The 27,730-nt window shown below is 36.8% G+C and overlaps 2 protein-coding genes and 1 long non-coding RNA gene across 3 annotated transcripts; all 3 read right to left on the reverse strand.

The window, feature by feature from the left end:
* Window positions 1–1,311: 1,311 nt before the first annotated feature.
* Window positions 1,312–2,774, reverse strand: LOC149718643 (uncharacterized). The gene is made up of 3 exons (XR_016373956.1): window positions 2,666–2,774; window positions 1,910–2,024; window positions 1,312–1,769 (listed from the first exon to the last, which is right to left on the reverse strand). It is a non-coding gene; the product is annotated as an uncharacterized LOC149718643 (long non-coding RNA).
* Window positions 2,775–10,900: 8,126 nt separating this feature from the next.
* LOC149718644 (uncharacterized) lies at window positions 10,901–15,821 on the reverse strand. The gene is made up of 2 exons (XM_089850875.1): window positions 15,713–15,821; window positions 10,901–12,968 (listed from the first exon to the last, which is right to left on the reverse strand). Exon 2 carries the CDS (start codon window positions 12,905–12,907, stop codon window positions 11,570–11,572), a length of 1,338 nt encoding a protein of 445 aa, XP_089707001.1. The 5' UTR covers window positions 12,908–12,968; window positions 15,713–15,821; the 3' UTR covers window positions 10,901–11,569.
* Window positions 15,822–19,964: 4,143 nt separating this feature from the next.
* LOC149718645 (uncharacterized) lies at window positions 19,965–27,703 on the reverse strand. Its single transcript, XM_089861091.1, has 3 exons — window positions 27,603–27,703; window positions 22,304–22,901; window positions 19,965–22,271 (listed from the first exon to the last, which is right to left on the reverse strand). Exons 2-3 carry the CDS (start codon window positions 22,838–22,840, stop codon window positions 20,991–20,993), a joined length of 1,818 nt encoding a protein of 605 aa, XP_089717217.1. The 5' UTR covers window positions 22,841–22,901; window positions 27,603–27,703; the 3' UTR covers window positions 19,965–20,990.
* Between the last annotated feature and the right edge of the window lie 27 nt (window positions 27,704–27,730).

The following is a 27,730-nucleotide window of genomic DNA, read 5'->3' on the forward strand; positions in this document are numbered from 1 at the left end:
TTCCATTCAAAGCGAAACATTGACAAGGTTTTTTTGTATTAACATCGTACGACGCGATTTTAGGAGTTCAAAGGAGGAAATAATTTTTTTAAAAGTTAGTAGAAAACATTGGTACATTTTGAGGCAAAACTATGGTTAAATCTTTTTTAAATTTCCACGAAATGCGGGATTGGCATGTTAATTTTCAGGAAATACAGGATATACAAACAGCGAAATACATTCATGATAGCTAATTGCTAAACTAATTTAAGACAGCTTTTGAAAACATAAGACGAAGACTCAAAAAATAGCGCTTGAATATGTTAGGATATACATTTAGTTTGCCGATCTGTTCTCTAGATTAAAGTTCTCTCGTAATCGTTTCCAATTGTCATTCTCCGTTTGCTTCAGTAATTGACAGAGCGTGTCTTCCAATCTCTTAATTCGTTGAGTAGATTATGGCTGGAAGCACTCATTAAGGGTGTTGTCCCTTCTGCATCAGTCAGATTAACATAGGCACCTATTTCAACGAGCAGCAATGCAGCATTGGAACTTTTAAAATCACAAGCTTTTTCGATTTACGATAAGAATCGATAATTATATTATTGTTCTCAAGAGGTTCTCGTGACGAATCACTTTCCATCGTTGTGTCGAGAGGCATTTTGAATTGGTTTTCGACCTCGAGCTTAGGCGAAGGCACACAAAGTGGCGAATTGTCACTGTATATCAATTTAGGGACACATACATTCGTAATTCGCGTTATAAACCCCTTATCTTTAGACTTTTTTGGGATAATTTCAGTTTCGTTTGTATTGCCAACCTCCGCAACATATTGAGGCTCAGAATCAGGCGATTCTTGACTAATATCTTTTCTACCCAGCATGCCTTGGACGCAGTGCATCACAATTGGAAGAGATAACTCTTGGCCATTAATTCTCGAATCATTTTCAATGGGTTCAGATTTCACTAATTCGTATAAATTATTTATTCTGCTAGTATTTTTAATTTGTGAAATAGCAAGAAAGATCTTGGCAAAATTGAAGAATAGACCCTGCTCTTCCAAACTTAATAAATCATATACCAAATGAAAGCTCACGCCTTCCTCTATTCATTGCACACCATTATAGTGAACGCAAACAATAATTAACATTAAAAAACTAACGCACCTAACCAAACCAAACCAATTCTAACCTAACCTAACCTAACCTAACCAAACCTAACCAAACCTATCCAAACCTAACCAAACCTATCCAAACCTAACCTAACCTAACCAAACCTATCCAAACCTAACCTAACCTAACCAAACCTAACCTAACCTAACCTAACCTAAAATTTATGATTTAAGGTAATTTTTTACTAATTTTAACAAAATTCATTCCGCGTTAATTATTATATTTTTACATAATTTGCACGTTATCTTAGGTTAGGTTTGGTTTGGTTAAGTGCGGCGCCGCTGCGTGTATCATCACAGCGACTCCCGGCAAAGCCTTTGGCACTGCTATATATATAATTAGTTTTTAATGTTAATTATTGTTTGCGCTCACTATAATGGTTTGCAATGAATAGAGGAAGGCGTAAGCTTTCATTTGCTATATGATTTATTAAGTTTGGGAGAGCAGGGGCTATTCTTCAATCTTTTTCTTTTCAAGGCATAATAGTTTCGATAAGTTTTGATCCGTTACACGCCTTAATGACACCCAAGTTGCATTATATTCATCACTTACCAGCTTAAACGTTCGACCATAACACGACAATCCTTCACAAAATCCATCATACTTTGTACAGTTTCCCTGATTAGATAACATACGTAACATTTTAATGATAATAATAAACATGGCCATAAACAAGGATTCAGCGTTTTCCCCTCAGTTCAATAGAGATTCTTACCAGTCAAGGCTTATATGAATGTTTTTATTTCACAGTTACTCACAGTGTTCTGTTAGAACGTTTAGCAGACAGCTTTAACTTTTTCCACAGCCCACTCGATTCGCGCTCATGGACTCTGTGGAGTCTGTGCGACTCCGAGCTGTTGATCACATAGTTGCCTTAAGAAGGAAAATTAATGAGTATGTGCATATACAACAAAGGCTTCAAGCCAAAGAAATTTAAGGTCACTAAAGTTTTTGGGTTATCAAACTGACACTAGGGGTTAAGCTTCAGAAATTAATAACAGTCACTTCTATAAGCTCTAAGAACTCTAGCAACCAACCAACCGACTAATCCCCAAGTTCCGGACCATCCACATTCCTAGTTTTTCTTTGACTACACAGTCGTGTATAGGGTCAAGAACATTCAAATCAACGAACCAATGGATAGCTAGCTTTTTTAAATTGAATTTAGACCTCACGGAGGGGGATTTTAATCCTGTTAGCTGTGTCATCTTGTTTAAGCCTCTTATACACGTTTTTCTTTACCAACTAAAGAAAGTGAGAATTGGATAATTGCCTTTTTTTAAAAAAAATAAGAATGGGATATCGCATAAGTAAAATAATTTTGTTCCAAGTATCATTATGAGTAAGATATTTAAATGATTTGTTACAGCCTGTTTGTTTTTTTAAACACACTACATTCGACGGAGTTCTAAAATTTAATTCCCTAATATTTGCACAGCCCTTTGTAAGATAAGGAACCTAACTATGATAAAAACAATTCACGTATGCCAGACAATACTCGAAACTGTAGTTACCTTTTCCAAGTGGTTCTTCAGTCACAGGTGAATCTTTAGGCAATTCAAAACCACTTTTCGCCCATTGCAGAATATCCGGGTCGATGGTCAAGTTCACCCGTGATACCATTTCCTAAAATAATGAAATTATAACGTGAATCATTGATCTCGCAAGTGTTAAATTCCTAGAGATTGTAATTTTAAGAGACCACTTGTAAACTTATAGTATTATTATTAGCTTATGTCTATGTTAGAAAACGGAATGAATTCGGTCTAAAAAAGATAAGACTTTCGGTCCACGGGTGGCCCTGCTCCAGAAAGGAATCGGTCTGGAGGTAGCTACCATAGAATACCATTTCTGGCATGGTAGCAGTGGTGGTAAGTGGGGCGTTCGGTGCATCACAGGATAGGGATATTCTTTATTTCTTTACTTTTTTATCGGATGGTGGGACGCGAGAAATAAAAAAGGAAGCTTGTCTACTATTCGATAGGGCTTTAGAAAGACACTTCTACCGATACCAACTTGAGCCGCCGAGCGCCTCTCTTTCCTTCATTCAACCTTCTTTAATTCTTAGCTCGTCTCGGGAGTTTTTGGACATAACGGGGTCGCTAACAAATCAGGGTTCCGATACATTCTGGTTCTCTACTTAAGCGTCTTAAACCCAGCTTACAGGATTTCATAAGGGATGGAGAGAACAATGATGGATATTTATTTCATGTTTTGTTTATATCTCAAGTACTTATTGTTGTATCCACGAGTATTTAGTATCCTTGGAATGGTAAGAAATGGGGCTATAACATACTTAAACGACAGTCTCTTATAGAGAAATTCAAAAAGGTAATATAATATTAAAAGTAGAGCGCTGATTGGTCTCTAGAGTCTAGCCAAAGAAGCTAGTGAGATCAAGACTTGGGTAGCACGTCGCAAACATCGTACTTCTCACTAAGAAAATTCCCAGTGCAAGCTTCTCACTTTCCATCACCACCATTTGCCCTTGCTTTGTTGTGAACTTGTAACGCGCCAACCCAAGATCGCCCCCAAAGAATGAATAATAATAATAATAAAATGGCTTTATTGGAGTGTCATCTCAACTGGAATACAGTTGCTTTCCAGATGGGTCCATTAGTCAGCTTAAGTTTACAAGGTTTTTTTTCTTTTTTCTTTTTTTAGAGTAAAAAGTAAAAGTAAAACTCGTTATATTAAAATCTTTTATACATTAGGTAAGAAGTTTATGTATTTTATGTTTAAATTGCGTTATTGTTAGGTTTTCCGACGTGAGTTCTGCCGGTAACTTGTTCCAGTGTAGGGGACCTTGGTATATGATACTTTTCCTTTGGATCTCTGTTTTGACCTGTGGTAAAGTGTAGCCAGTGTCACTTTGTCTTGTAGAGTAACAATGCCCGTTCCTGGTTAAATTGAAGATGTCTTGTATATATCCGGGAGTCAGGTTGTTGTGCACTTTGTACATAAATGTGTAGAGGTGCAAGAGATAGGGTTGTTTAAGATTCAGCCAACCTAACTTCTCCAGTGCCGCAGAAGCTGATGACCGCTTGGGAACACCTATGATAATCTTGGCTGCCCTATTTTGTTGAACTTGTAATATTTTTAATTGAGTTGCTGCTGCAGCGTTGAATATCAGGTCCCCATAATCAAAGAGTGGTTGCACTATTGCCTTATAAAGGATGTTCAGTAATTGTACGTTTAGAGTTGGCTTTAGTGACCGAATGCACCACAACCGACGTTCAACTTTTTTCCTGGTATGATCGATGTGGCAGCTGAACTGGAGTGTTTCTTGTAGCATCAACCCGAGATAGCAAAATGATTTGACTCGTACCAATCCGGACTTGGGCAATTTTTGGGTAGTTTCGATCTCGCGGAGCTTTTTCTGATGGTTAGCAAATATCATGAATACGCATTTGGATTTTTGTAGACGTAGTGCCAGGCTGTTTAGCGCATTTTCCAAGTTAAGTACGTCATCGTCCATTTGCTTTGTTAAGGTTGTGATGTCATCTGACTCTGTTAAGGTAGCGGCATCATCTGCGAATAGGTGTACTTGGCTGTGAGACAAGGAGTTCTGTATTTCATTTATGTACAGGGAGAACAATAACTCCCGCCCAACCAGATTCAGTATAAACCCTACTATAAAACGTGCTAAATTGCATAGCAGTGGCCAAATCCTTCGAACCGTCCTTATATAAACGAAACTGTGAACAGAACTTGTATCCCACCACCACTACCACATTATGCGTTTCCGTTCTACGCTGTCCATTCCCGTCAAATACCATACCCCAGCCCAACCCAAGCCAACCCTTTGGATAAAAAATAATTCTACTAACAGCTACGAGCAGAAGCAAAAAAAAAAAAAAAGAAAAAAAAAGACTAGTTGAAAACGGCGCGGTCTTGTCACCGAAAAAGAAGAAAAAAAGGACCACCCTCTGACAATCCATGATGATGATGCTTCTAGTGAAAAGAGGATGACCATGAGGCCTTGCAACTAACTCCTGGTTGTTCAATTCAATTCCCGCCTGCCTGCCCGCCTGCCTTTTTTTTATTTAACACTCAATATAAAAAAGTTGATTCTTTTTTATCATCAAGTTCCTTGTGTATGGTTTCGGTTATTTGCCGGACATTTTTGAGTCGAGCTATTTCTATATCTAATCTGAGTTTTTTGGTATTAAAGGTAGGGCTAGATTCATTTAATAGCACGCAGCACTGTAGCAACAGCGACCACCAAGGAATTTCAGTTGGTATTAACTAGAATGATAGGCTTTTAAAAGGTTTCAGATGAGAGAGAATAATTCTGAATAGGGGTGGGTAGTAGCGGAAGCCGATTAGGCTTTACACATGAAGTACGTTACGTTACATGTGCCTGGAGGAGCTACACGATATTTTCTAAGCTCCTAGCAAAGAACCCCCCCTCCCTTTTCGCGAATATTTAACGAGTAATTAGTCAAATACTTTAAATAGAAACCAGGAAAAAACCGCGAATGTAGTTTTTGCCACCGGTTTTACCCAGGTTTTTTCCACCCCGGCACAAACTTGCCAACCCTGGTTATCCAGACTTTAATTTCCCTCCAATATATTTTTCACTGACTTTTTAGGTTCATTTTCAATTCCCCTGACTATTCCCTGACCTTTTCAATCCATGATTTTTAAATTCCCTGACTTCTCCAGGTTTTCCCCTGACCCGTGGCAACCCTGCGTTACATTTAGTTGGTGAACTAAGTCTACGGGGGGGGGTGCTTAAATAAGAATGCTGCATTCTGTCCTGGAGTGAGAATGGTATGGTTCAGGTTGTAGAAACAACGATGTCATCGGATCGTCCACTCGGGATTGGGGCAGAGGCGGCGCTTACGCGGGAAGAACAAGAGAGTGTACCATGGACCCATACCAGGAGTCGGAATAATTGTAACGCCACTTTGAAAGTAAATCAAAAAGAATGCCTACATTGCAATGACTACCAGCCTACAATTAACGAATCCAGAACCATATAGAGAGTTTGCCAGCCCTGCAGGTGACCCGGGCCCCTGGGAAAACTAACCCAATTGCCCCCTCTTTCGACAGCCCCGTCAATGGAGTCTCAAAGCGATAGCTAGCATACTACATAGACTATTTAATAAAGAAATTAATAATACCAGCAGCTATAGATGAACTAATAATTTGATATGTGCAGGTTAAATTGATTCTACTCCTAATTCAATAATTCTCTATGGGGGAAAACCATTCCCTTTAATAAAAATAATATTGTCACGGGACTTAATTTTAAACTAAGTGAATTTTCACCAAAAAATAATATATCGGGCAAATATTTTTGCTCTAAAGCAATCAAATAAATTAACTTTTTAATTAATAGCTACTTACCAGAGGAGAAGAAAAAAGATCGATTTTGACCCAATCAGGGAAAAAGAACTGACCAGGGTTGTGTGTCTGTTTACTTAGTGTTAAAGTTTGTCCGCATCAAACATGTCGTTTGCTTATGACTATGGTCCATAGTCATAAACAAATGACATGTTTGATGCAGACAAAAATAACACTAAGTAAACCGACACACACAAGCCAAATATATAGCCGAAGAATCCACGAGCAATAATAAACTACATCTTATCTTTTTACAAGGAGTGTGAAATTCAGATATAAAAATACAACGCAATGCTTAAGTGTGTTGAGTTTGAAATGCTTATAAATTGCACTCCATCCATGAAGTATAATTTATATTACTGGTATATTTTCCCGGTTAGGAAGTATGTTTTTAATCAGAAGGAAAAGGAAAAAGTGGGGGCCCAAGGATACAAAATAAAAAAGAACGGAACCCCCCTTTTTCTTACTTTTCTTGAGATGAAACCAAGCTCCATAACGAAGGCAATTTATACCTTATCTTTTTAGTTTCCATAACACGCCAATATTATACTTTTACTCCCACTTTATCATAGGTTAATAATTTCCTATATAAGTTTCTAAGAAATGACCTACTGGCGCCTAAGAAAGGGGTGGGGTCTTAAGCTGAGTATCGTCTGCTTAAGACGGAATGTGGTCTGGACGACACTTTCTATTAACTCTATTTGCTTTTGATAAACCTAAACCCATACAATCACTTCGTAATCTTAGCGTCACGTAAAAAATGGGATGGAAATATTTATAAACTTAGTCAAATATTACGTCACCCACGACTACATCTAAACCACCGTTAGCAACTCCCCGCCAAGAATGTTGGTTAGTAACCATATAGTCGCTATGCATGCACTAAAAATTCATATCGTTTTTTCCGTTTCAATATATATATAAATATTTATTATCAAGATGGGAACACATCCGCTATAAGAGTGAGTGAGTGAGTGAGAGAGAGAGAGAGAGAGAGAGAGAGAGAGAGAGAGAGACAGACAGAGAGAGAGAGAAATCAAAACGGGAAACAATATAATCAGTATTAAACACACGCCAAATTAAAATTAATACCAATTATTATCACATCCACCGGGGATAGATTTAATTTTAGAAGTAGGAATGGAGAACAGAGAGTAATATCTGGGAGCGCTTCAAAGTCCCGGACCCCCTTATTTTTGCCGTCCCCGTCAGCAACGTCATCAAAACGTAGTTTAAGTGAGCCAATAAGATAATTTAAACTATTCGCTACGTGTTGGAGGAAGGGGCGCTATACTGGACACAGCTAACCTATTGCGCTATCAAAGTAGTAATTTCAGTAATACAATAGGCCTAAAGCGCAATTCACTACTATAACGTTCATCAACATACTAGTCTTTCATCATTATGGTCTCTAGTTTAAAACATTTCCTTTGCTAATTGCTTAAATGAAAATTATTTATTATCGTTTTTACGTATTGTAAGGTCTTGTAGGCTGGCCTACAGGGTTGAAAGGAAATATAATTATTTGCGAAATAAATAATTTTAATACTAACTATTACCGGTAACCTCGTCAAACTTGCAAACTCTACGCGGAAGGGTTTGTTCATAGGTTTTTAGCCACATCGTATATATACGATGAGGCTATTAGTTTGTCCCGCGAGCCTGTGGTGGTGGTGGTGGTAGTAGTAGTTGTAGTTTTTCGCGATTTGGAATGTGGTCAGAGTTACCCAAAGAAATGGTTATTTCAGATCTAACCGAAGAAATGGTTATTTTTTGCCTTTGGCAGTATAAAAGTTTTCGTTCTTCATTGAAGGGAGAGTGAATGTAAGAGAATTGTGGTGAGGTGATATTTTTCGTTTGTGTATTTTAAAAGGATGGGGATTTTAATTGTCAGTATAAGCATTGCATTTAATTGTACAGGTAAGGTTAAGCTTTGTGAATTGTGGTTTAAGTTTGCTCGATATATTTAAAGCTAGAGAGGATTTTAGTATTGCCTTAATTTAAATGGAAGGTTTAATACTCCTTAATATTGTCACCCGTGGACAATAAGGGTTTCACGCTTTCAATCACGCTCCCCTATTTCAAAATTCAATGAAATCGAGGGAAAATTTTAAAAGGCAAAAGCAAGTATTTACCGACGTTATATTTAAAATGGTATTAAAGGAACTGCATAGAATACCTGGGCGGGTGGGTAAAAATTATTTTAAATACGTCACAGACATCACGTGATGCCAAGATACAAAGACTCCTCATGGAGTGGAACTGGACATCTAGTCCTTGTTTTTCGTAAGATTGCAGCATTGCAAGGCACATTTGTCCCGAGACCAAATCGGCGAGACCAAAACGGCGAGACCAAATCGGCGAGACCATAACGGCGAGACCAAATTGTCGCGTACCGGGCCCCGGATATTATAATTATAACATAAGTAAATTTATTGAAGTAAGGATAAGGGGGCTATAATTTTTGTTAGGGCATCGAGGGGCTATTTACTGTGATTATCTGTACTTCTTTTAATGGGTATTTCGTTTTACCACTGATAAAGGATGTGCATCCAGGGGGTACTCACTCACGTTTTCCGTTCGTGTCACAGTATACTTATAACTTAAGTAAAAAAAAAATTCAGTAATAATTTTAAAACAGTAGCGCATCGACGGGTTATTCAATAAAATTTTCTGTACTCCTGTTAAGTATGGTACGATGTGGCTGTTATTACGAGCCCTTGGGTCGTCTTGTTTTACCAGGTGCCACCATGATTCGGTATTGAATCAGCCTCTCCAACGCAACTATATTAAGCCTAAATTTCACAAGTAAAGGGCGATATATAATTGTGACAATGTTCGCGCCATGAAACGTAGTCAGAAATGGTTGAACAGTTATCGAATATTGTATTGATTATTGCCTTCTTCCTGCTGCTATGCGTAAAAACCAACTCATTTCGCAAATGAAAAGAAATCTTTTCTTAGGCTAGAATAGGACTGTACAAGAAAACATGACTTTGCGAGGGTAATTTTACGATGTAACACGATATTCATCGGATATAAAATATTTTAGAGCGGATTGTACCTTTGTTGTTTGCTTAGTTCATGAGCATCTTGGAAAGGTCACGCGTCATGGTGAAATGAAAATACAAATAAAATTATAATGATAAATTAAAATATAATGCGAATCAATCGGCGAAGCAATTTATTGAAACACTCTTAGTACATTTAAATGATAATCAAAATTGAGCAAATTTGCCAATTTAAAAAATAATTGATTTTCACTTAAAAATTAAAAATGGCAATAAAATAAGTCTTGGAAATTGTGTATTAATACAAGGATAACACAAATATGGCAACGTAACAAATATTGAGATTAAATAAAAAACAAGTTGGGAAAACCAAAATATTACCTCTCCGTGTCAAGAAGATTATATAAACTTAAAGTATCCAATGAAAACGTTATTATGTTTCTGAGTTGGGGTTTCCCATTTTTGTTGTTGTTTTGAAAAATATATCGCAATGCACGGGCCTTGATAGATATAGGAGGCAATGAATGAAATATATCACAATGCACGGGCCTTGATAGATATAAGAGGCAATGAAGGAAATATATCGCATGCACGGGCCTTGGTAGATATAGGAGGCAATGATAATCTCTCTCTTTGCACCAGAGGTTTATCTTTAATATTTAAATAAATATAATTATTTTTAATTATTTTAATCTTCAATAATTAACATTAATAATAGTTAAATCGTTTAAAATAAAGTTATACCTATTATCTTCTCAAACTTTGCTAATATTGACGTTTAAAGTTAAGGGTACCCCTCTTGCCCGCTTTTTTCAAATTTGGGGTATATATACGATTCGTTTCCATTATAATAGTAAGGAAAAAGCGCAATTGCGAAAACCTTTGGTGGCGATCCCACCTTAGGGAGGCTAGACGTTTCTCGTAACCCTAGCTGATCGCCGCGTATATCCTAAAACCAAACGATGATAATGGAGTAGAAGCCAATGATACAGATTGGTGTCTATGTGGAATAGACGGAAGACCAGTGGATGGTGGTGTTAGAAGCCAGTGTAAGTGCAGACTGGTGTCAATGTGGGATTGACAAAGAGCAGAAGATGGTGGTGATTAGAAGCCAGTAAGAACAGACTGGTGTCCGTGTGGGATGGACAAAGACCAGAAGATGGTGGTGTGAGAACTCAAGTAGAGGAGCCATTTCCGTGACTGTGAAAGCAGTTCGGAAATGGCGAACACGTTTGCTCCGATACGCAAACTGCGAACGCGGTCACGTGGGTGTAACAACGGACAGACAGACAGACACACAGACAGACACACACACAGACAGACACACACACAGACACGGCCGTTACAGAACCTCTCCTGGACTACGTCACACGGAGAGGTAATAAGAAAATGACAAATCATTAAAACAAAAACTATAAAAAATTACTCAACTTTTGACTTAACAAGTTGAATGTTTAAAAAAAAATTACTTTGACACGAAATGTTTCGAGGAATAACATCAAATCTGATTTATGGTATTAAAGCTGTAAGTACAAATATCAAAGAATTTTTCAAAATTTTAAATTCAAAAAGTATCATATTTAAATGTAATTTTGTAAAATTTCTTTTATTTTCGAAATTTAAGAGCAAAATAATACCGTGTTATATTTAAGAGTTATTATCTTCACAACCCTAACTTGGAACTGTTGCGAGTGATTTAAAAAATATCTCGGTGGCCTATTCTCAACCTTACAAGTCCAATTTCCATTATAAAACCATACAAACTTCACCGCGCGATTCTTTATTCTATAGCGTCAATTTATGATTTTGCTTGTGCAATTAGGAACTAAGAAGTGGTTGCGAAACGAAAGTTCGCGGAGGAACTCTAAAATTAAAAAGAAGTAGTTTGGAGCGCACTATGTTATTCTTTATTTCCATTTCAAGTGGGACCTAATTACGATGACACTTTGGCATCGTTGCAAAAGTTTTATTGTAAAAAGAAAATGGTAAATTTCAAGTCGAAAATATTATTAATCATTTTGAAATTCCGAGGGAAAGTTGAATCGATACGTTAAATTACAAGAAATACAGGATAAACAACAGCGGAATAGAAAAATTCACAAAAGCGAATAGCAAAACTAAAGGAAAATATAAGACAACTTTTGAAAATGTTAGACCAAAATTGTCCAAAAAACGGCGATTGAATATGGTAGGTTCCACTTTCAATTTGTCGATCCGCGCTCTCATTTCAAGTTCTCTCATAGTTGCCTCCAATTTGTCATTTTCCAAATTTGCTTTCAATTCTCTTAATTGTTCTTTCAATTCACATTGTCTTTTGGTTGCCTCCAACTTGTCCTTTTCCGTCTGCTTCAGTAATTCATCCAGTGTGACTTTCAGTTCTCCCAACTCTTGCTTAAATGTTTCTGATTCTTTAACCACGTCGGAATCCTTTTCACTCTCCTTTTTGTTGTTAATGATTTCCATCACTTTAGCGAAGTCATTATCTCCAGCCAAATCCAAAGGCGTTTTCCCATTTATGTCCACCGTGTTATAACGCGATCCTTTAGACAGAAGGAAACTAACGACGTCGACGTTGCCACGTTCGGCAGCGCGATGCAAAGCATTACGGCCTTCATTATCAATAGCGTGAATATCCGCTTCTTTTTCGAATAGAGCAACGACTGTTTCATATGAAGTAGCGCGATGCAATGCAGTCAGACCCTTGTTATTACTAACATTAACATTCGCGCCTTTATTCAAGAGAGACTTGCTAACATCGATAAGATTACGTTCGGACGCACTCATTAACGCTGTTGTCCCATCTGCATCAGCCAGATTAACATTGGCGCCTTTTTCAATAAGCAGTAATGCCGCATGGGATCTTCCATAATAGCAAGCCAATTGTAATGCCGTTTCCCACTTATTATTAACGGCGTCGATATTGGCACCTTTATTCAAAAGAGACTTGACCACATCGACTACATTCCATTTGCAAGCACTCATTAATGGTGATGTCCCATTTGCATCAGACAGATTAACATTTGCACCTTTTTCAATGAGCAGCAATGCCACATTGGATTGTCCATATCCGCAAGCCAGTTTTAATCCCGTTTCCTCTTCATCATTAACAGCGTCTACTTTGGCAGCTTTATCCAAAAGAGAGTTGGCCACATCGACTCTACCCCGTAAAGACACCATTAACGGTGTTTTACGCCATTCATTAGCGGCATTTATATCTGCACCCCTTTCAATAAGCAGTAATGCCACATCAAAATGCCTTCCATTACAAGCGCAGTGTAACGCGGTTTGACGAAACCGATCAGCATAGTTAATATTGGCACCACGGTTTAACAACCAGACAATCTCATCTTTTTTCCCCTTACAAGCAGCCGTCAATAATTCTTCACCAAACATTGCATACGTGTACTTGGCTCAATTTTCTACTCTTTTTCTAACTTGCAGCCGAGATCGCACCCTGAAAAAAAAGAATATTAATTAGCACTTTCGGCGTACTGACTACATGGTTAAGTACCTTGGGAATTTAATGGCCTAGTGTCGTCCTAAACCCATTTTAGCAAAAACGGGGAAATTACGGTATTTATTGTCCAAAAGTTGTAAAAATGTTTCTTTATTTGGAATATCCATTGTCAAAAAAAGCTTTAATTCCAATAATGGGACCATATTCTGAGACCTAATTGTCCAACAACAAGCTGCCCTATCGCCCTATTTAAGGCTCTGATCTTCGTCATTATTTAACATCCTAAGTTTATATGTTCCATAAGTATGACACTAACTATACTTCGCAATGAGATTTACTGATAGCTAGTTCGAGATCTGGACTGCAAAAATATCTTATGAACTTATGTTAACATTAACAGGATCTTACTATCATGTAACGTGACGTCCCAAAGAAAAAATAAAGGACAACAAATTCATATCAAAAATATTTGGGTACATTTAATTCTTATCAATATAAAGTAAAATTAAAAGAAGTTCTAATTTAGGTTATCATATATTTTTTGTGACGGAATGATTGCACTGAGATCAGGTTCTGTTTTAAATCAGACAGTTGCAATTTCAGCCCGCGAAACTTTCGCATATTGAACGATTGGTCCGTATTAATTCTCTTTATATCAGCCTGCAAGGAAGCTATTTGCATCTTCACTACTTCCCTAGTTTCATTTTGCATGTTTATTCTCTACTGGCCCCTCAAGTATAGGCCACTACCGACGCCTACTTGAGACAGGGTTCGTACAAAATCTTTGGAATGAAATTCCCTAACTTTTCAAGGTTTCCCTGACTAGATTCCATAAATTTCCCTGACCATTTGCAATAACTTAGATGGCGTAAATACATGAAATCACTCGAATCATTTTTGCACGAGTTGTTATTGTTATAAAAATAAGCCAACTATGGCCTTCAAATTTAACTTTATCCAAATAAATCATAAATAATCGGAGCGAGAAAAACAAGCTGCGCGAATTTGGTCAGATCTCAAACAACACATTTTCTGGTTACCCTTATACTCAGACTTTCAATTTCCCTCCAACATAATTTTCCCTGACATTTTTTCAATTTCCCTGACCTTTTAGGCTCATTTTAATTTTCCTTGACTTTTCCAGGGTTTCCAGGTCGTGTACGAACCCTGTTGAGAGGCCCGCCATGAAATTTTAAAAACAAGCTTACCATCCGCATGGCCTAAATCTAACCTAACCAAACCTGGTCTAATCTCAGTTGAACGTAAGGATATATTTGTACTGGCCTCGCTATTAGGTCTCTTAGGACCCTAGTTAAAAGACCAATGTATTACTCCAACATTTCGTTTTGCATGTTCATTCTGTACTGGCCTCGCAATTAGGCCACTTAAAGCGCTTAGTTAAAAGGCCAATGTATTGCTCCCCCATTTGTTTTTCCAGTTTATTCACGAAAAGCTAAGTATGCGCCTCTTTTCACCGTAGGTAGACAGTAAAATAGCCATATTTTGGAAAAGGCGGCAATTTGTGAGGCTGATCATAACAAACACCTGGGCACATCCACCTATTGTTAGTCGCCACAATGTAGCAATTCAAACTATTTTCTCCATCATAGGTTTTGCTTTTCCGCGTAGGGGGAATACTACAATTTTCACTACTATCCTACTTAAACATTTCCCGCTATGGAAAACGGCCTCTATAATAGGAATGTGCCTCAATGCTCCTATGAAGCTGTTGGTATTTCATGGACGTCATACTCTTTTGCAAATTAGACAGCTGTAAGTTAATGCTTTAATTGCATTCTTTAACTTCTTCCATCTCTTTTTTCATTTCTATTTCTCTCTTATTGGCCATTAGCTTTTCATTTTCCCTTTAGTTCGACGCGAGTTTTCTTCTGCAGTATTTAAGTGCACGTTTAACGTCTGAAACCCTCAATTAAACCCAAAACAAGAAGGGAAAAAAAAGTAACTCAATAGTGTGTTGCCACGAATTTTGTAGTGACGTCACATGCTCTTATCTCTTACCTTATTTTCAGGCGACCATATTGGCAGTCGAGAGACGTCGTCAGCTTGGGCAATACAAATTCGGGACCCAATATTGACGTCACAGTTTCCCCCCCTAGCTTCGTGGTAGCACACTATACACTAAATTTTGCCAAGGCCTAAAGGCATATGTCATGCCATAGAACCCAATGAGATAGATAGAGTTACAATTCAAATCGGCTTACCGCGAAACACATTGCTTTTATTAAGCGCGTTTATCAAAACATGACAGCGCCATCTGTGAGCCTCTATCGGAACTAATTACAACTTTCACTCGCTTATTTGCAATCAGAAACATCGTTATGATTTTCATTTCATCTCTTTATTAGATTAAAATGGACTAAAGTTTTTATTATTTAACTCGCGTATTTTATTTAAAGCGTTTAAAAAACTATCTTGACTGGTTACGCAGATTATAGCAGCAGACGGTAATAAAGTTTTTCAAATGATCAATAGGTGGCGCCATCCGTATTTGATAAAGATTCATGCTCGACAAAAGGTGTATCGCGAAACGTCGATCTCGAGATTTCACGTTGTGACTCTAGGTTTAATATATATATTCTATCTCATTGATAGAACCACAGCTTTTGATCATAGAGATACTATGCTTTTGATACTGCGCCTGTGATATATGCCTAAAGCTATATGTTACAAAGTATATAACTAAGATTCAGGTTTAAAATACCGAAAACTATAAAAATTACCTTGCTTGGAGAACTTTAAAAATGTTGAAGAACGCCCAGAATTACAAAAGAACGGAGTACGAAACTTCGCCGATCTCGGGCTTTCTAACAAAAACAAGCAGACGACTTTGAAGTGTGGGACAGCAGACTTAGAAATAGCACACGTCCACCAGGGCTCTACATAAGGATATTTTTTTTAGTAGTCAGCCTGACTAGTGAGTCCCCCTATCCCATTTTATTTTAGTAATCACTGACTAGTGAGACGCATGGTTTACGAATATTTGGGACATTTTTTTACTAGTCAAGTTGACTAGTGAACCCCAGATTTCGATTTATTTTAGTAGACTAGTGCCTTATGTAGAGCCCTGACGTCCACTGGACCAGGCTAGGAAATAAGACAGGTTTACAGGTCAAAAACCAGTTTATTAATAGCTTGGACCACTTTTTTTATTCAAAACGTGAGGGTCACTGGTCCCAATGACTAGTTTATTAATTCCTACTTTTATTAAAAATTGATATGGGGACCTCTTTAATTATTTTCATTTTAACATAAATTTCGACTCCATGAGTCCAGTTGTGTATACAACCCTAGGCCGAGAGAGATTTTTTTAGAAGAGAGAACGACAACAAATCCTGGGACCAGTAGAAAAATAAATAGGGGAAGGGTCACTGGTCCCAGGACCAGTTTCATATTTAAGACATCAAGGGTACGTTCAGTAACCCTCTTTGATGGCAGCGCTTACTAAGCGATGTGAGATTTTTCCTACTGTACGCTTTTTCACGTTTCCGGTTTTGACGTCATGATGCTCAGCGCTTGCCCATCAAAAAACCATCTAATCGATATGGTTTTTTTGATGGCGTGACGTAGCGCTTGACTGTTGTACACTTGGCAGACGAAAAGTTTGCGCGGGATTTAAAAATTAAATTCCAACAATGTTATTCCTACAGTAATTGTATTAGTAATTTAGTTTTCTTTACAAAACTACTTCTATCATTCAAATAGGCATAATTTTCTTGAACAATTTCATTATTTGCGAGCTCGTTTATAATTAAAAAGAGCCATTTGCGCTTCGTAACGTTTTGAGGGCCAGCAAGACGTTTCCCCAACTCCTATTTCTAAAACAGCGCTAACTTCAAAATGTCACTTTTCCGTTCAACAGCCTTTTACGTCACTGTGACGTCTCGAGCCCATCAACCACACATCAAGAAAACAGCGATTTCCTTGAAATTTTCGTTACTGAACGTACCCCAGGGGTCACTGGTCCGGAGGACTAGTTCAGAAATAAACCTTATTTCCAAGCCTGACGTCCACTGGTCCAAAACCAGTTTATTAATTGCTTGGAATAGTTTTTTAATTCAAAAAGTGGGGGTTACTGGTCCTCGGGACCAGTTTATTAATTGCAAATCTATAGGAGAACAAAGGCTGGGACCGGAGACCAGTTTATTATTTAGGACACTAGGGGGGGTCACTGGTCCCAAGGACTAGTTTAAAAATTATCCTTATTTCTAAGTCTGTGGGACAGTGGGACTCACTCACTCAGGCTGTCAGGCACTCAGCAGTCCAGGGCCGGAAATAAGCACAGGAGGAACTTTTGATAGCTTGACTATGAAGATGCTACACTATTTATGCACACGCCAGTGGACAATGTCCAATAAATTTACCAGTCAACTAGGGTGAACACATGTACTTTAAATTTTTTTTTTCAATTGCAAATTTTAAGATTTGCAATTAGTAAACTGGCCTGTACTGGGTTGGTGACCTAGTCATAGCCCACTCGATTACGCGTCAGTGCGAGGAATATTTTGAAACTTGGTACAAGTTGATCGTGTCACGGGGGAAGTCCAAAGGTTTTTTATTTTTATATTAATTAAACTGGTCAATGTCCATTTATTATTCTACGCTCTCAATGCGCAAGGGATTTTAATTGGTGGTCACGGAGACCACTAGTACCCCAGGCATTAAACTTTTTATAGTTTGGCGGACGAATTATGAAAATAAGTTGTATTGCTCCTCGCTTCGATATTGCTAGAATTATTAATTTAATGGTACCCGATACCGATATTCTTACTCCCAGCGTCAAAAAAAGATTTTTTTTGCCAGCGTTTAGTTCACTCAACTTCACTGTGTTGATCCATGGTTCACTGATAGAAATCATAGAACAATATACACTAATAACAAATAAAATTTAAGATTTAGCGACACATTTTATTCATAATGTATACCACTTCCATTTGGACTATTAACTATTGGCAAAAGTCCATTAAATTAACCTCTAGTAAGTAAACAATTACAATAGCTGGTATGGCGTTCGTCTCTGCTAGGTTAAGAACTCCCTCTAACTCCATAGATCGGGGGGGGGGAGGTTCGTTTCTTTTGCCCGTTCCTAACGCAGTAACCCTGTTTGAAATATTTCTTCACGTGAGTGGGGCGTGACTTCTTCAGCCCATGAACGCTGGATCTCTAAAGGGACCGGGAACGGTTTTGCTTAAAAAAAGAAAAAAAAAAGGGAGAGGCTACTTCCTAGGCTAATTCAATGGACTTCTGCTTTTGGAAACATTCAACATATTTTCTGCTACAAGAATGGGCTCGTGGACTATTCTCTTACTAATTTGATTTCAATTAAAAGAGCATAATTTTGTCGCGAATTCAAATCTTGCCATCTTGTACACTAAACTTGTTTGTACATTTTAATTTTAGCTAACCTCGATACGCTATTCTTGTCGAACTGGATTACTGGGGTGACTTTCGGTAAATTCGGTTTCCTTCAACCTAAGACTTTGTTAATAGGGTTAAAGACGATACAATATTTTTAGTGTCGTAGTATGTCTGGAAGCTATATAAACTTTGCAGAGTTCAGCGTCTTAAAAGCCGACTTCCATCGAAAAGAGTTCTAGCGAACTGAAAACCGAGCATCGAGACTAACAATGGAGCGACCGTGCCGATTTTCGAATCGCCGCCCGGGTAAAAGATGGAAGGGTTCTAGCTAACTGAAAGTCGTGCAATGTGGTTCTAGCGAACTGAAGATACACAATAGAGAATTTCCTTCGGGGAAAAGCAAAAATTCGAGAGGAAATCAATTTAAAAGGATTTCTATTGTTCATCTTCAGTTCGCAAGAACAACATTGCACCGCTTTCAGTTCCTTCCAACTTTTCACCCAGCGGGGCTTCGAAAATCGGCACGGTCGCTTCATAGTTAGTCTCGATGCTCGGTTTTCAGTTCGCTAGAACCCTTTTCGCTGGAAGTCGGCCTTTAAAATTCTCGGACCACGCGGAATTGAAAAATAAAGTTGAATAAGCCAGTTTTAACTCTTGCCAATATTGGAGTCATCATTGCTTTCATTTACACCCATATCCCAATATTGCAAATCAAATTAGATATTAAAAATAAAAAATGACGAAATTGGAAAAATTGTCTAACAGTTGAAAAAATGCCAACCTATTGCGCTATCAAAGTAGTAATTTCAGTAACACAACAGGCCTAAAGCTAAAAGACGTTTGGGAAACCAAATTGATTCACTACTATAAAGTTCGTCAAAATACTAGTCTTTCATCATTATGGTGTCTAGTTTAGAAAATTTCCTTTGCTATAATTGCTCAAATGAAAATTGTTTATTATTGTTTTTACGTATTGTAAGGTCTTTGTCCCGGTAACCTCCGCAAATAGGCTGGCCTACAGGGTTGATTGCGAATATAATTATTTGCGAAATAAATATTTTTAATACTAACTATTACCGGTAAACTCAGCAAGTTTTGATGGAAGTTATTAACCGGGTACGACCGCGGAGGAAAACTCTAACTTGCTAACTCTACGCGGAAGGGTTTATTCACAGAATTATCATCCTGTGTCACCATTCCGTGTCGAATGAGCCTCTCCAACGTAACTATATTATGCCTAAATTTCACAAGTAAAGGGCGATATAAAATTGTGACAATGTTCGCGCCATGAAACGTAGTGAGAAATGGTTGAACATTGATCGAATATTGTATTGATTATTGCCTTCTTCCTGCTGATATGCGTAAAAACCAACTCATTTCGCAAATGAAAAGAAATCTTTTCTTAGGCTAGAATAGGACTGTACAAGAAAACATGACTTTGCGAGGGTAATTTTACGATGTAACACGATATTCATCGGATATAAAATATTTTAGAGCGGATTGTACCTTTGTTGTTTGCTTAGTTCATGAGCATCTTGGAAAGGTCACGCGTCATGGTGAAATGAAAATACAAATAAAATTATAATAAAAAGATAAAATAAAATATAATGCGAATCAATCGGCGAAACAATTTATTGAAACATTCTTAGTACATTAAAATGATAATCGAAATTGAGCAAATTTGCCAATTTAAAAAATAATTAATTTTCACTTAAAAATGAAAAATGGCAATAAAATAAGTCTTGCAAATTGTGTATTAATACAAGGATAACACAAATATGGCAACGTAACTAATATTGAGGTTAAATAAAAAAAATAAGAAAATGACAAATCATTAAAACAAAAACTATAAAAAACTATTCAACTTTTGACTTAAAAAGTTGAATGTTAAAAAAAAAAATATTTTGACACGAAATGTTTCGACGGAAATGTGAACAAAACAAAACTGCAACTAAGTCTGGTTTATGATATTAAAGCTGTAAGTACAAATATCAAAGAAAAGAAATTTTTAAAAATTTTGAATTCAAAGTTTCAAATGAAAAAGCAATTTTTCAAAATATTAAACTTCAAAAGTATCAAATGAAAAAGAAACTTTAAACTTCAAAAGTATCAAATGAAAAAGAAATTTTAAACTTCAAAAGTATGAAATTTAACAAATTTAAAAATATTTTTGTAAAATTTCTTTTATTTTCGAAGTTTAAGAGCAAAATAATAACATGTTATATTTTAGAGTAATTAACTTCACAACCCAAACTTGGAACTGTTGCGAGTGATTTAAAAAATATCTCGGTGGCCTATTCTCAACCTTACAAGTCCAATTTCCATTATAAAACCATACAAACTTCACCGCGCGATTCTTTATTCTATAGCGTCAATTTATGACTTTTGCTTGTGCAATTAGGAACTAAGAAGTTGTTGCGAAACGAAAGTTCGCGGAGGAACTCTAAAATTGAAAAGAAGTTCGAGCGCACTACGTTATTCTTTATTTCCATTTGAAGTGGGACCTAGCGATGACATTTTAGCATCGTCACAATGGAAATTATTTGGAAGAGTTTTATTGTAAAAAGAAAATGGTAAATTTCAAGTCGAAAATAGGATTAATCATTTTGAAATTCCGAGGGAAAGTTGAATCGATACGTTAAATTACAAGAAATACAGGATAAACAACAGCGGAATAGAAAAATTCACAAAAGCGAATAGCAAAACTAAAGGCAAATATAGGACAACTTTTGAAAATATTAGACCAAGATTGTCCAAAAATGGGCGATTGAATATGGTAGGTTCCACTTTCAATTTGTCGATTCGCGCTCTCATTTCAAGTTCTCTCGTAGTTGCCTCCATTTTGTCATTTTCCAAATTTGCTTTCAATTCTCTTAATTCTTCTTTCAATTCAAGTTCTCTCTTGGTTGCCTCCATTTTGTCAGTTTCCAAATTTGCTTTCAATTCACTTTCTCTTTCGGTTTCCTCCAATTTGTCCTTTTCTGATCGTTTCAGCAATTCATCCAAGGTGGTTTTCAATTCACTTTCTCTGTTGCTTGCCTCCAATTTGTCTTTTTCCGTTTGCTTCAGTAATTCATCCAGTGTGACTTTCAGTTCCCCCAACTCTCGTTTCAATTTTTCAGATTCTTTAATCACGTTGCTGGACTGCGATTGCAACATCTGGGCTGAATTAGCCACGTCGGAATTCTTATCACTCTCCTTTAGTTTGTTAATGATTTCCATCACTTTCGCGAAATCATTATCTCCAGCCAAATCCAAAGGCGTTTTTCCATTTATGTCCACCGTGTTATAACGCGATCCTTTAGTCAGAAGGAAACTTACGATGACGACGTTGCCACGTTCGGCAGCGCGATGCAAAGCATTACGGCCTTCATTATCAATAGCGTGAATATCCGCTTCTTTTTCGAACAGAGCAACGCCTGTTTCATATGAAGTAGCGCGATGCAATGCAGTCAGACCCTCGTCATTCTTAGCATTAACATTCGCGCCTTTATTCAAGAGAGACTTGACAACATCGATAAGATTAAGTTCGGACGCACTCATTAACGGCGTAGTCCCTTCTGCATCAGCCAGATTAACATTGGCACCTTTTTCAATAAGCAGCAATGCCGCATCGGATTGTCCATATCCGCAAGCCAGTTTTAATGCCGTTTCCTCTTCATCATTAACAGCGTCTACTTTGGCACCTTTATCCAAAAGAGACTTGACAACTAGACCCCGTAAAGACGCCGCCATTAACGGTGTTGTACGCCGTTCATCAGCCGCATTTACATCTGCACCCCTTTCAATAAGGAGTAATGCCATATCAAAACGGCTTCTATTACAAGCGCAGTATAACGCCGTTCGGCGATACCCATCAGCATAGTTAATATTGGCACCAAGGCTTAACAACCAGACAACCTCATCTTTTTTCCCCTCAAAAGCAGCCGTCAATAATTCTTCACCAAAGCAACGACTGTTTCATTTGAAGTAGCATAATGCAATGCAGTCAGACCCTTGTCATTCTTAGCATTAACGTTCGCGCCTTTATTCAAGAGAGACTTGACAACATCGATAAGATTACGTTCGGACGCGCTTATTAACGGTGTAGTCCCACCTGCATTAGCCAGATTAACATTGGCACCTTTTTCAATGAGCAGCAATGCCGCATCAAATTTTCCACTTTCACAAGCCCTTTGTAATGCCGTTTCTCCATATTCATCAATGGCGTCTATGTTGGCACCTTTATCCAAAAGAGACTTGACAACATCGACTAGATTCCATGAAGACGCCGCCATTAACGGTGTTGTACGCCATTCATCAGCCGCATTTACATCTGCACCCCTATCAATAAGCAGTAATGCCACATCGAAATTACCTCCATAACAAGCGCAGTGTAACGCGGTATAGCGAAACGGATTAGCATAGTTGATATTGGCACCAAGGTTTAACAACCGGACAACCTCATCTATTTTCCCGATACAAGCAGCAAAACATAATTCTTCACCATACATTGTATACGTGTACTTCACTCAATTTTCAACTATTTTTGTACCTTGCAGCCGAGATCGCAGCCTGAAAAAAAAATAATATTAATTAGCACTTTCGGCGTACTGACTACATGGTTAAGTACTTTTTAAGGAAACCTTGGGACTTCAATGGCCTAGAGTCGTCTTAAACCCATTTTAGCAAAAACGGGAAAATTACGATATTTATAGTCCGAAAGTTGTAAAAATATTTCTGATCTTCGTCATTATTTAACATCATAAGTTTGTAAGATATGTTCCATAAGTATGACACTAACTATACTTCGCAATGAGACTTACTGATAGCTAGTTCGAGATCTGGACTGCAAACATATCTTATGAACTTATGTTAACATTAACAGGATCTTACTATCATGTAACGTGACGTCCCAAAAGAAAAAATAAAGGACACCAAATTCATTTCAAAAATATTTGGGCAGATTTAATTCTTATCAATATGAAGTAAAATTATAATTATTTTAATTAATTTAAAATATCATATATTAATTGTGACGGAATGTCATTGCCAGATCTTGAGCTTGCACTGAGATCAGGTTCTGTTTTAAATCAGACATTTGCAATTCCAGCCTGCGAAACTTTCGCATATTGAACGATTGGTCGTTATTAATTCTCTTTATATCAGCCTGCAAGGAAGCTATTTGCATCTTCAATACCTCTTCATTCTTACGGAGCTCCACTCTTAGTTTGGCCAATGGCCATAAGTTTATAATATATGTTCCATAAGTGTGACAATCAGGTAAAATTATTACTGAGACCCAGTCTCACAGTATCTTGTTTCCATGACGTCACAAATTTTGAAATAAACCTGCTAGCGGAAATGTATCAATGCGCGGTAGTAACGGTATGTGCATTCAGTTACATCGGAGCCTGGCTGCCAGCCTGCCTCGGACCATACTCGGGCTCGGAGTTTTCCCGAGTTTGGTTAGGTTATATTTTTAGTCAAAGATTAGCTCAGATTAATACCATGAAAGGTTCGATAATTTGATTGATAATAACAGTAATATTTCATCCAACCTGCCATTCAGTATGCTTAAATTCTTTTACACTATCTTCAATAAGTTCTGGCGGAGGCGATATCTTAAGCCTTTGCTCAACTTCATAATCGGAAAATAGTGTTCCCGTCAAAACTTTGTTAGTTTGACTCGCTTTCTCTTTCATTTTAACAACTATTCTCATGGCTAAATTACACTGGGTTGATTTTGATTCTCTCATATCAAATATTCGCGTACGAAAATTAATTTTGGAACGCGTTTGCCGCTTAAGAAGTGTTAGCTCGCTATCTCATATGGCCGCCATTTGTTTACATCTAGAGAGATTAAGGAACGCCTACAAACTACTTTCGGGCACTCGTCTCTGATTGGCCCAAAGAAAGAAAAACCGAACACCTTATAATGACATATAACGGGCTCATATCTTGGAGTCCCTCAAAATATTTTGTCCTTGTGTAAGTACAGATTTAACATGGGAAACGGTTTAATTGTCACACTTATGGAACATATATTATAAACTTATGGTTTGGGGATATCATTCTCATTTTCAATTTTCCTATGAAACTGTTGTTATTGCATGGATGAAATACTCTTTCGCAAATTAGACAGCTTATTGCATTCTTTAACTTCTTACATCTCTTGTTTCATTTCTATATCTCTCTCTTATTGGCCATTAGCTTTCATTTTCCCTTTGGTTCAAGATAGACTTTAGTTCCCTCAACTCTATTTTCAATTTTCCCACGGTAGGATTTTACTTTACTTAACTAACCCAACCAACACTTATTATTTGATTAATTAGACCACGGGGAGTTCGGAAAAAATAGTGAAAAAATTCTAAACCCGCCGCAAGTTGGTCAAAAAAATTTTTGAAAATTTTAAAATTGCATGTACTTACCGCCATTAAGACCGCACGCGCCTAAACGCATTCTGCCCTCGATCTTGAAAAACTACCCGGGGGGGTAAATATAATAACAAGGACTCGCGACGGAAATCAGGGAGCACACACTGCGGAAATATAGCTATGAAATTTTAAACACCCGCTGAAACATTTGCAATTCTCATACCAGGATAGAAAAATATTTGAAGAAAGCTCCAATTTTAAAAATAAAAAACGATATTTTGCTAAATTGCGTAGATTATTTCGGAAGTAAATGAAGATAAACAATAATATTTTGCTAAATTGCGTAGATTATTTCGGAAGTAAATAAAGATAAACAATAATATTTTGGAAAAGGCGTAACATTATTTGGGAAGTATATGAAGATAAACCACAATATTTTGGAAAAGGCGTAACATTATTTGGGAAGTAAATGAAGATAACCCACAATATTTTGGAATAGGCGTCATATTTTACAGCAATATTTTGGAAAAGCCGTCATATTTTACATCAATAATATTATAGAAAAGGCGTCCGATTTTATAGCAATATATTGGAAAAGGCGTCAAATTTTACAGCAAAATTTTGGAAAAGGCGTCATATTTTACAGAAATATTTTGGAAAAGCCGTCATATTTTACATCAATAATATTATAGAAAAGGCGTCCGATTTTATAGCAATATATTGGAAAAGGCGTCAAATTTTACAGCAATATTTTGGAAAAGGCGTCATATTTTACAGCAATATTTTGGAAAAGGCGTAATATTTTACAGCAATATTTTGGAAAAGGCGTCATATTTTACAGCAATATTTTGGAAAAGGCGTCAAATTTTACAGCAATATTTTGGAAAAGGAGTTCTACTTTACAGGAAAATTTTGGAAAAGGCGTTATATTTACAGCAAAATTTTGCAAAAGGCGTCTTATTCTTTTTGAAATATCTAAACACAAAGAGCGATATTTTGTAAAGGGTTTCAAATTACCAGAGAAGAACTAAATACAATTAGAAATTCCAAATATATTTATGGCTATGCCGTAATGTATTACCCGAGAAACACAACTTGGTGGAGGCCTCACTTCGTTTCTCACGGAGAGTTTTTTTATGATATTGCTGTAAAATTTGACGCCTTTTCCTAAATATTGCTGTAAAATTTGACGCCTTTTCCAAAATATTGCTGTAAAATATGATGCCTTTTCCAAAATATTTCTGTAAAATATGCCGCCTTTTCAAAATATTGCTGTAAAATATGACGCCTTTTCCAAAATATTGCTGTAAAATATGACGCCTTTTCCAAAATATTGCTGTAAAATATGACGCCTTTTCCAAAATATTGCTGTAAAATATGACGCCTTTTCCAAAATATTGCTGTAAAATATGACGCCTTTTACAAAATATTGCTGTAAAATATGACGCCTTTTACAAAATATTGCTGTAAAATATGACGCCTTTTCCAAAATATTGTGGGTTATCTTCATTTACTTCCCAAATAATGTTACGCCTTTTCCAAAATATTGTTGTTTATCTTCATTTATTTCCCAAATAATGTTACGTTTTTTCCAAAATATTGTGGTTTATCTTCATTTACTTCCAAAATAATGTTACGCCTTTTCTAAAATATTATTGTTTATCTTTATTTACTTCCAAAATAATAATTTCTGTAAAATATGACGCTTTTCCAAAATATTGCTGTAAAATTTGACGCCTTATCCAAAATATTGCTGTAAAATATGACGCCTTTTACAAATATTACCATTTACTTCCAAATAATTCGCGCTATTTTCCATACTTTTGCCTTTGCGTTCATTTGATTCCCAAATTATTTGAAGCCTGCTCCAAAAACTTGATGATTACTTCATTTACAACCCAAATAGAATGCAACCTTTTCTGAATTATTTCTCAACTAAAGTCAGCCTTTTCCAAAGTTTTGATGATTACTTCATTTACAACTCAAATAAAATGCGCCCTATTCCTAATTTTTTTTCTCAATTAAAATCCACCCTTTCAAATATTATTATTTAGGGTTCGGTTTGGTTACTTATTAGCTAATTTACCACCTTTTTCAAAATTTCTGTTTGCGATTAGGCCTAGTTACTTAAAAACCAATTAGTGCCTTTTTTCCCAAAATATTGTTTTACTTTTAAATACTTCCCAAAAGTTTTAATGCTTGTTTTAGAAACTAAAATATCACTAATGTAATTTTCGCCATTTCTCGCCTATATTCTCCTTTTCCTTATTTTTGGCATTTCTATATTTTTCTTTACGCAATATTTTGGAATTTTACACAGATTACGTTTCGATCCCAGTACCAAAAATGAATGGTTTTGTTAAATTCAGTAGGTCTTAAAAATTCCATAGCTATACTTCCGTTGCGAGTCCTTGAAGTTCTTATAGTTGCCCTCCCCCCGGCATATTATCAAAGATTGAGTGCATAGTGCGTTTAGTCTATAGCGGTAAGTACATGCAATTTTAAATTTTTTGACCAACTTGCGGCGGGTTTAGAATTTTTTCACTATTTTTTCCGAACTCCCCGTGGCCTAATTAGTCAGAATCAAGTGCTGGTTGAGTTAGTTAAGTAAAGTAAAATCCTACCTTTCCCACTTCAGACGCAGACATTCGCCGCGAGTTTTCTTCTGCAGTATTTAAGTGCACGTTTAACGTCTGAAACTCTGAATTAAACTCAAAGCAGAGAATAACACAATAACTGAATACACTAAATTTTGCCAAGGCTTATAGGCATATCATATGCCATAGGGCATGGTACCACAACTTTTGATACTGCGCCTGTGATATATGCCTAAAGCTATATGTTACAAGGGTAAAAAACTAAGATTCAGGTTTAAAATACCGAAATTTATAAAAATTACCTTGCTTGGAGAACTTTTAAAATGTTGAAGAACGCAGAGAATTACAAAAGAACGGAGTACGAAACTTCGCCACTCTCCTTGGGGTTTCTAACAAAATAAAGCAGACGACTTTGAAATGTGGTCAGTGA

This window comes from Phalangium opilio, unplaced genomic scaffold (assembly GCF_054372755.1).
Source record: "Phalangium opilio isolate 3A_F unplaced genomic scaffold, DU_Popi_V2 ptg000002l_1, whole genome shotgun sequence".
Taxonomy (NCBI): Eukaryota; Metazoa; Arthropoda; class Arachnida; order Opiliones; family Phalangiidae; genus Phalangium; species Phalangium opilio.